The sequence below is a fragment of the Berghia stephanieae genome, chromosome 11, assembly GCF_034508935.2.
Source record: "Berghia stephanieae isolate SIO BIC M18660-M18661 chromosome 11, UCSD_Bste_1.3, whole genome shotgun sequence".
Classification (NCBI taxonomy): domain Eukaryota; kingdom Metazoa; phylum Mollusca; class Gastropoda; order Nudibranchia; family Aeolidiidae; genus Berghia; species Berghia stephanieae.
This window is the reverse complement of record NC_088370.1, coordinates 7573098-7583629: the sequence shown is the minus strand read 5'-3', so window position 1 is coordinate 7583629 and position 10532 is coordinate 7573098. Positions and strand designations below refer to the sequence as shown.

The window sequence follows — 10532 nt, the reverse complement described above, 5'->3', positions numbered from 1 at the left end:
TGGTCAATAACACAGTACCTTTTTAATTACGATTTACATTAAAATTCACCCAAAGCAAGATGCCGAGGCAATTTTACAACAAAATAAGTGATGGAAACAAACGAGGTCTGTATAGTATAGCTGTTTTGATAGGGTTGAGGATTACATTCTACTCGCTCAGTTAATAATGGGAATACATCGGTCAGCTGCTTGTTGGATTGGATCTAAAATAAAAGTGCCGAATTCGTCAGAATTTGATCTTGAATGCCGAATTTAAACTTGCTAAATGTTATATTTGATCGGGGAAAAGTGTAATACAACGGTTTGTAAACATTCAAGTGTGTTCCTCTTAGTGAGATATCCTGTGCTTGTGTCTGAATGAGACTTTTAGTTTTATCAAAATACAAGCACACACTAAAATTAAAAGGCTGGTTCTCCAAAACTCGTTAAAAAGTCGATTATTTTACTTTTCATTTTCGAGATTTTCCATCCATGAAATAAATTGAAACGTAAATTTTATTTTAAGCATCGATTGACACAAGACTTTCCATAGATTTGAGTGAATTTGACGTTTGAACTGAAATAAAATAACAAACCGAATGAGAAAATGAGAAAGGAAATAATCCACAATATATCAAAATGGGAAAGAAAAAAAACGGAAATAGGGAGTTTTGGAAAACCACTCTTCTTGATAGGGCGCTCTTGGAATCTACGTCTATTTAATTTCCTCGTGTGCTTTCAATTGAAAATCTAGAATGTTTGATTATCCCATTTTCTTCCTTTTATTTTTCTACTGGGGCCGAAATGATCGAAATGCGTAGCAGTAGCAAGCGCCGAAAAACCCTTAAAAACCATTAAAAACAAACACATTCTATTCGTAATGAATTGAAATGAAAAAAAAAAAAGAAAGAAATTACTTTGCACTCAAACAATATATGAATAAATTAACACAAAAATAGATAAATCAATGAATAAAGATAAAGTATACAACTTTTATTTCAATAATTTCAGACATTGATATTATTATTACAATTTTGAATTTCAACCAGATTTGCTCTATTCCGACACGACCTTTTGTCACACTCTCATATATATCTCATCTTTTTCATTTTGCCTGGAGGAAATGAAAGTGGAAAAATATGGGTGGAGACAATGACAGAATGCTGTAGAGTTACAAGGACTGAAAAAATATTGATGTGGTTTCAGGTTTAAAATAATAATAATAATAATAATAATAATAATAATAATAATAATAATAATAATAATAATAATAATAATAATAATTTATCTTTATAGCGCCTTACTATCCACTGGTAAAGTACATACGTACTCCACACCGCTTTACAAAGCAAGCACACACCCACCCAGGCACACAAACACACCCACACCCACCCAGACACACAACACACCCACACCCACCCAGTCACACAAACACACACACACACACACACACACACATATATATATATATATATATATGCACACGACACACACATTTCATAAGAAAAAAAGAGCCATCATAATCCAGAAGAAAGACCTAGAGCAGCATAGAAAGGTATAACAGATCTATTCTTATTCCCCTTTGAAATCACCTCAATGTTATGTACATACAGTTCAGAATCTAAGGAAGCATTTGAGTGCTTTCTTCATCCTTTGCTTGTGCCTGGATGGAACTGTTAGTCAATGCCAAAACAGGCACACTGAAGGATTGCTCCTGTAATCTTCTGTCTCCTTCTTTAACCAGTCCCCTTTGTTTTAATTTTTCTTTGGTGCTTTTAATTTCACATAGGTGGCACAACTTTTCAAAACACTAAAATGGGACATTCAAATGTACAAGACCGTCTTGAATCAAAACAGCAGTATGTTTGTGTCGTGAATAGATTTTTACATCTAATTCACGATGAAAAATAAAATAAATAAATAATATCCACGAGGCATGTATCTCCACCGAAGTGGGTAGTTACGCGATTAGTCCGGGTATGTTCGTCCGGTAGAAGAAACAGAGTCAACACTTTTTTCTTCTCCAGACTGCCAAATCAGGACAGTTCTGACTTTATCAGGACAGTTGGCAGCTATCACTTTAGATCTATAACTTTTTCACTTGTCATTTTCCTTTTTTCCAGTCACTGAAATGACCTACAAGTGTCACAATTGCCATAAAACCCTTAAGACATTTTTTAAAAACCCCAACAAAAAACAAAATGTTTCAAGCGTTACATTCAGTACTTGTTGGATTCTAGCACGCTGAAGTCCAGCACACATTGCAATACAACAACACGCTGGAGCTGGGTGATCAGATGTATTGCAGGGTTGCCAATTCAAGAGGCAAGAAATTTACTGAACTTTTACGCAAACACATAGATCAACCACTTTCTGAGTGCTCAACTAAAGTAAAAAGACATTATGTACTTATTTTTTTCCACTTAGCAGGGGATTGGAAAATATACTGAGGGTTTATATCATAGTGAATTCCGTAAATATACGGAAAATTGGCAACTTCGTGTATTGGTTATCTCCCATGAGCATCGGATTTCAGCACTCTTAGATTCTAGCACACTCCCGAGACTGTATCATCTGACTTTAGACTTTGATGTCTGTTAACTGGTACAAATCACAATTTACTTTTGACTGCCCAGTTAAACCTCCATGAATATAAATCCCGTCCTCTGAAACACAACACACATGCCCTGCCCTGGGAACACAACTAGTATTTAGCTTATAAAAAATGGTGGGAGATGCGAGGGATATGAGAAACATTTCTCCCACAGGCTCCCTGCTTCTTCCATCAAACGTCTCTCCTCCATGAACTAGAATACAGGCATGATCTGCAGCACTGATATGGTTTTTCCTTCCACACGGAAGTTTAGTCATTGGTTTGGCTTGTTTTGTAATGATGGTATTTAAAATGGATGACAGAATTGGGGATCTTGGTTCTTTCTGAGGTTTAAATCCTGTTGCCTTTTCTAGAAGTTTATCACTCCTGCCTCCAATGATAAAAACAGAATTACTTATGACATCTGCACTATGTCCTGATCTTGATGTGACATTATTGCTGTATTCTCTGTAAGTAAATTGACCAGTCAGTACACTACCGTTTAAAATGTAAGCATTTCCATGTTTTCTCTGAATCCGCAAACTTCCTTCTCGACCGACGATAAGAATATCTCCATTTATCAACATACACGCCGTGTGAGAACTCAAACCAGCACCGTCTGGAAATCCTGTTTGCTTAACTGGAAGCCATTTGTCTTCCTGTACGTCATAAACGTGCACATCCGCACTGCGTCTCTTTCCATTCCAGCCCCCGATCAAAATCATGTACCTGTCCTCAGCAACAACGCATGCGTGATGACTGAGAGTCGGGCTACCTGTGCTCCGAATGCATTGCCAAAGATTTGAGTGAAGGTTGAGTTTGTACAGTTGGTTGGACGGCTGATTGGATTTTGTGTCTGAAATTCCTCCATGGATGTAGAGATTACCTCTGATAAGACACCCTACATGAAAAGCTGCCGGAGGGCCAAGTGGAGCAAGTGGTTCCCATTCCACTTGAATTGATGATGTTTTTGGCAGAGCCTGGGATGATGAGGATGACAACGATGATGATGATGATGATGGCACCGATGTTAAACTTTTCTTTTGCTGGAAGAAAAACAACCATTTATAAAAATGCTTGAAAAGGAAAAAACAAATGTAACTAAAATTACCTTATAAAAAGAAAATCATAACAAATGAAGCAAATGACAAAAAAAGTATTCCTTCAGAGCCATTCGGCACATATCCCGGTTTTTATAGCATAAAACAGACAATAGCAATTGCTCCCTACCCTTTGGATAGGATGCTAGTTTACTTTCCACCAGATCTAACAGACCCAGCTAACCTATCATGGTTAGGTGTACATGGGAGGAGGGTCAGACATCAGAATGCTGGACTATGACAATGCTTTCTATGAAATTTGTGTAATTTCCACTTAAATACTCACTGCCCGATGGACAACAGCATGAGGGGAGGGCGATTAAAATAAAACCATTTTGGCATATTTCTGAAATACAATTTAGGGTATTCGAATATTAGTGGTGTCATGGTAGGACGTCTGACCGGTAATCAGAAGGTCTGAGGTTTGATTCCTAGTTGAGGTAAACCGATTTTTTGGGGATTTTTTTCTTTTTTCTTGCATTTTTGTTTCTTGCTTTGTCTGGCACTTTTTATACACACTTTAGATCTTTAGATCTTTATCTTATACAGGTCTGAATCGATCTAAACAACATTTGATAAGTTTCATGGTGATTCATTAACAAATTTTTCAAAGATCACTGAAGCTGACTTGCGTGACTGCGTTATGTCGTCTCCAACAAAAAGTTGCGATTTAGACCCCGTAAATACTGCCATGCTAAAGAAGTGCATTGATGTAATTTTAACACCATTTACATGTATTGTTAATAATTCGTTGCAGACAGACGCAAGACCAGACATTTACAAAGTTGCTCATGTCAAACCCCTTTTGAAAAAACCTGATCTAGATAAAGAGAACTTAAAAAACTATCACCCTGTCTCTAATCTTCCTTTTCACTCTAAAATCTTAGAAAAGCTTGTTTTGAAACAATTACTGTCTCATCTTAAAAATAATTGTCTTGAAGAAAAATTTCAGTCGGCTTATAGGTAACATCATTCAAAGGAAAACGCACTTGTTAGGGTTGTTGATGATCTTCTCTTTGTTATAGACAATGGTTCATGTTCTTTGCTGAATTTGCTTGACCTATCATCTGCTTTTGATACTATTGATCACAATCTTCTTCTCAAACGTCTTGAAATTACTTATGGCATATCTGGTGCAGCACTTGATTGGTTGAGGTCATATTTGTTGAATAGTAAACAGGTTATTACGGTGGATAAATATAGATCTGAGGAAATCATTCTTGATTGTGGGGTTCCCCAGGATTCAGTACTTGGATCCGTTCATTTTGTTCTGTACGTTGGCCCTCTGTCTAAAATCATCAGAAGTTTCGGTCTGTCTTACCATCAATACGCTGATGATACACAATTGTACTGCGTTTCCAATACGAGAAATTTACAAGAATTATCAGCCAATAGTAAAAATTGTATCCAAAGTGTTAAGAAATGGATAAATGAGAACAGACTGAAACGGAATGATGATAAGACGGAGGTGCTGTATGTTGGGAACAAGAAGTGGAAAAGTGAAACAGATTTGAAGCTGGGGGATGCCTCCATTCAAATTGTTGACAAAGTGAAAAACCTTGGCACATTCTTAGACTCTAGACTGTCAATGGAGCATCAGGTTAATAATTTGGTTAGATCTCCCTTTTTCCAACTAAAAAAGATTGCTTCCATTAGTATAGTATAGTATAGTATAGTTTTCCAGCGTATTAGGCGTTTTGTGCCTTTGCTGATCTTGGCATTCAGTTCATCGAGATAAAAGTCAATAAAAAGCCCTAACAGATCTTTTGACCTGTATCTATAATATATAAACTTTTTGATAAATTGAAGGCCCTAACCCTAACAGATCTTTTGACCTGTATATACGTCTAACCCTTTGATGGGATCTTAATGGGCGGTTCAACTATGCTAAACATGTAATCTGCTAAGTGGCTATCTAAGCTATTTTTGAAGGCGTTGACACTTGGAGCATTGGTCACCGTTTCAGGGAGACTGTTCCAGCGGTCGATCACACGTTGATTAAAGTAGTGTTGCCTAAGCGATGTGTTACACCTTGGTTTATGCAGCTTGTAATTATGACCTCTGGTTCCATTGTTTGCAAACACGAAAAGTTTACTCTCGACTTGATACAAACTGTGTGTAAACTTGTATGTTTCAATCATATCACCTCGTACTCGTCTGTATGTCATGCTTGGAATTTCAATACGTTTCAGTCTATCCTCATATTGCTTATCTTTCAACCCAGGAATTACTTTTGTTGCTCTGCGAAGCACGCCTTCAATAAGTTTCTTATCTTTCTCAAATTGTGGTGACCATACTGAGTTGCTGAACTCGAGATGGGGTCTGACTAATGCAGTAAATAGTATTTTCATAGTTGCTGCATCTAAATAGGTAAAAGATCTATTGATGAGTCCAAGGATTCTGTTTGCCTTATTAACTTGTGTTTCTGTATGCTTTGAGAATTTTAATTTAGTATCAACATGTACTCCCAAATCTTTCTCAAGTTTTGACTTATTCAGAGCTGTTCTGTCGCTACAGTGATGCTGTCTCATATCGTAGTGAAAGATTTTGTTTTTCGTTCCAAGATGTAGCACTGTGCATTTTCCAGCGTTGAACTTCAGTTGCCAATCGTCTGCCCAGTTGACTAGATTGTCAATATCTAACTGAAGACTGTCTCTATTTTCTAGATTGTTTACCTTTCTGTATACTTTAGTATCATCGGCATACATTGAACATGAGCTAGACAAAATACTTGGTAAATCATTAATGAAGATTACGAAAAGAGTTGGACCTAAGACGCTGCCTTGTGGCACTCCACTAAGAACTTCTGTCCAATTTGACACTGTGCCTTGCACGCTAACTCTCTGTTTCCTGCCTACTAGAAAATGCTTAATCCAGCTTAGAGTATTTCCTTGTACACCATGAGCTTCCAGTTTGTTTAAGAGTCTTTGATGGGGAACAGAATCAAAAGCTTTAGCAAAATCTAAGTAGATTGCGTCAACCGAAGATCCTTGGTCGAGAAACTCTGTCCAATCATTTAAAGTCTTTAGGAGGTTAGTTGAACATGACCTGCCAGAAACAAAGCCATGTTGGCATTCAGACAGTAACTTGTTGTTCTTTAGGTGAGTTATGACATAGTCTCTAATAATGCTCTCCATTATTTTGCAAACCACTGAGGTGAGGCTAACTGGTCGATAATTGCCCGGATTACTCTTGTCTCCTTTCTTGAATAACGGTGTAACTTGTGCTTCTTTCCAATCGGGTGGAAGAGTTCCTGAGTCAAGTGATTTTTGGAACAGTAACGCTAATGGTTCGGAGAGTTCTTCTGACAACTGACATAATACGCGGGGTGGAACATGTCAGGTCCTGGGGACTTGTTCATATTGAGTTTGTCTAGTTTCTTCTTTACAGTGTCTTTGTCGAATTCTATATCTGATAGTATGTTGTTTACACTTTTTCTTTCACATGTAGGTATATTAGTAAGATCCTCGTTGGTGAATACACTGCTAAAGAACTTGTTAAGAATATTGGCTTTGTCAATGTTAGATGAGGCTGTCTTATGATCATCATACAAATCCGCAATACCGTCTTTAGTCTTCGTTTTTGTTCTAGCATATGCAAAAAACTTTTTCGGGTTCACTTTAGCCATACGAGAAATAGATCTCTCATAGTCCTTTACAGCAATTCTGCATGAGCTTTTGGCTTGATTTCTGGCCCTCGTGTAATTAATATAGTCTGCACCCTCTCTAGTTTCTAAGTACTTTTTGTAAGCTTGCTTCTTTTTCTTGAGTTTTGCCAAGACTGTAGGATTGATCCACCGAGGTGAAGTTCTGTCTGAACTACTTTTAACTTTTGGTACGCTAATGTCCACTGCAGACATAACTTCAGATTTGATAATAGTCCATGCATCGAGTACAGACAGGTTTATTATTTTTTGTGTTAGGTCTGCAGCTGAGACTAATTCAGAAAGCTGTTTGTAGTCGCCTTTATCGAAACAGTAGCGGGGTTCGTTCGAGTAACATTTCTTTGTGTAACATCTAAAGTCAAAATATAAAACCTGGTGGTGACTCTTGCCTAGTGGAGCCTCATGTCTTATTGAGTCAATCATTGAATGTTCATTTGTAAAAACCAGGTCCAAAATATTTGGGTTTTGCTCTGAACGGTAGTGAGTTGGTTGCTTAACGTGCTGTGTTAAGAATGAATCCCTGACAGCTTCCATGAATTTAGAAGCAGAGTGATCTGAGTCCTTGGGGGATAACTCGTTTGCCCAGTCTACTTCAGGAAAGTTAAAATCTCCCGTAACTAGAACATGTGATTTGCCTTCTGTCATTTTAACTAAAAGTTCATTAATCTTATCATTGTTTTCAAAAGAGCTATTCGGTGAACGATAAACCGAGCCAACTAACATCCTATCATTGTCTCTAAGTGTTATTTCACACCAAACGGATCCATTAGACGGTTCATATCTGAGGATGTGACCAAACACCTGGTTGTGTCCCTGGTGATTCCACCAAACTAGTTGTCCCTCCAATACGGAAAAATGCTGGCATGAGATCCTTTTCTCATTTTGGACCCTCTGTTTGGAACGCCTTACCACAGAGCATTCGTGAAAAAGAATCTTTGTCTATTTTTAAATGTTCTCTTAAAATATATCTGTTTCGTTTTTTAGTAGATGGTATGAGAAGCAAGATAGGTCTGGTGTGTGTGTGTGTAAATGAGTCTGTTTCAGCCAAGGTGATTTGTAATAATTTAAGCGCTTAGAGTCTGGTGTCTCAGTGTTATAGTGCTACATAAGTTTTCAGCATTATTATTATTATTATTATTATTATTATTATTATTATTATTATTATTATTATTATTATTATTATTATTATTATTATTATTATTATTACAGGTGCCTGCTCCTTAATTTCTTAATTTGATATTTTCAACAACGAAAAAATGGAGCAACTCAAATGTCTTCCTCCTCGTCCTTTCGTGTTCAGTGTGTGTGCTGTTTGATGCAAGCGATGGTTCACAGTGTAAAACATGTACCCTTGTGAAGAATAGAGGTATTAATATTAAAATTGTCCCAACTATCGGGAGCCTCTGTGGTGTGTAATAATATGGTAGCACGTCTGACCGATAATCAGAAGGTCTGAGGTTCAATCCCCAGTCTAGGTAGACTGATCTTTTGGGATGTTTTTTTTTCTTCTTGTATTTTTCGTTCTTGCTTTGTCTGACTCCCCTCACACACACACTTGTCCAGATCTTAAGCCTATTTATCTAGTAATTGTTGATAAGCTTGGTCATGGTCTGTTAGTGGTTAGATTTGGTGGAAAATACAAGCGTGACACACATAAAATATTAGAAATTTCATGGCAACGATTAAATGCGTTATAAGCATTTTAAAATTGTAAACAAGAACCTATTTTCAACGAGTTGCAGTACAAAATATCAGTGAGCTGAGCTGAACTGAAATGTTGAGTTGAGGGTTCTTGCTCGTAAATTTTTGGGCACGTTTAAATTCAGTTCCAGGCAAAAATTAGCCACAAGAGAAGAGCGGGATTTCATAAAAAGTATACTCATTTAATAATGGATAATAATCATATAGTTTATACCATAATTAGTTCTTGCGAGGAATGTTTTGATCAAATAGTTGAATCTTTAGAGGCGTTTCGATGGACGCCAAAGTTGCTAGAAATAGTCGCCATTTTGCACTTGTGAGAAGAAGTTCCATATTAGACGATGGTACACAAATTCAATATACTTTCTGTATGTCGATTCCGTGATTGAATATTTAATAAACATAATATATTAAATAATATTTAAATCGTAAATCAATTCAGTGAGAATAATCATAACACTCTTGATCAAACTACGACTAAATAGATACATGAAATTACTAAATAAATAAAGTTAAATAAATAAATGACGATAAAGCTATGATAACAAATACATGCATGTTGATACGATAGCTATCATTCTTATATTTATCTGAGATAGATTTTTTTAAAAACACACAGTCTCTCGAAATGAGGTCAACTTAAATCCCAGGGTCATTATTCAAATTTTAATGGATATTTAAACGTAAAAAAAAAAAAAATGGAAAAGAACGAAAAGCGTCAAATTTCAAAGTTCGCTATAAAAACTATCAGACACGGAGTTCATCTGGAAAAAAAATTCTTTCTCATCTTTTTCGTAGAATTTCATTTTTTTTTTTTTTTTTCGGGGGGGGGGAAAAAGGGGGGGGGGGTGTAGCTACCAGATTAATAAAATTAAATCAGATAAAATGGGAAATGCGATTCACACATGTATAACAACACACTAGGTGTTATTTTCTGTACTCGCATGATATCATTAGACAAACTCCAACTCTAAATAAATGTCTCATAATGCGTTACTCTTTCGGAGGGAATTTTAACAGAAATCAGATAGTAATATTATTATGAAATCACTTCTACTTCTATTCGATTTCCCACAATGCAATGATCATATTTAGAGGCGTCATTACGGTTGTCTAGGGATGGTCATATGGTAGTCGATACTTCTTTGATATTGTTCAAATGAAGTCAATTTTGATCAATATTCAGTACTCCTTGCTAACATAATAATAATATAATAATAATAATAATAATAATAATAATAATAATAATAATAATAATAATATAATAAAATAATAATAATAATAATAATAATAATAATAATAATAATATAATAATAATAATAACAATAATAAATTTATGACCATTAGTTTTGCAAGTTAAAAAAAAAAAGTTCTTTGATCAACCTTGTTGAAAATTAGGCCTATGTATATCTATCTATTACACAAATTCACCCTAGACATCAATATGTTTGCTGTTGAATGTCATAAAATCCACTGCCTCAACTTTTGGGAGAAT

General features: G+C 35.9%; 1 protein-coding gene across 1 annotated transcript; it reads right to left on the bottom strand.

Annotated features, from left to right (window-relative positions):
- Window positions 1-963: 963 nt before the first annotated feature.
- LOC144956280 (kelch domain-containing protein 9-like) lies at window positions 964-9344 on the bottom strand. Its single transcript, XM_078886753.1, has 2 exons — window positions 9252-9344; window positions 964-3618 (listed from the first exon to the last, which is right to left on the bottom strand). The coding sequence occupies exons 1-2, from the start codon at window positions 9252-9254 to the stop codon at window positions 2560-2562; spliced, it is 1062 nt and encodes a 353-aa protein (XP_078742879.1). The 5' UTR covers window positions 9255-9344; the 3' UTR covers window positions 964-2559.
- Window positions 9345-10532: the final 1188 nt, after the last annotated feature.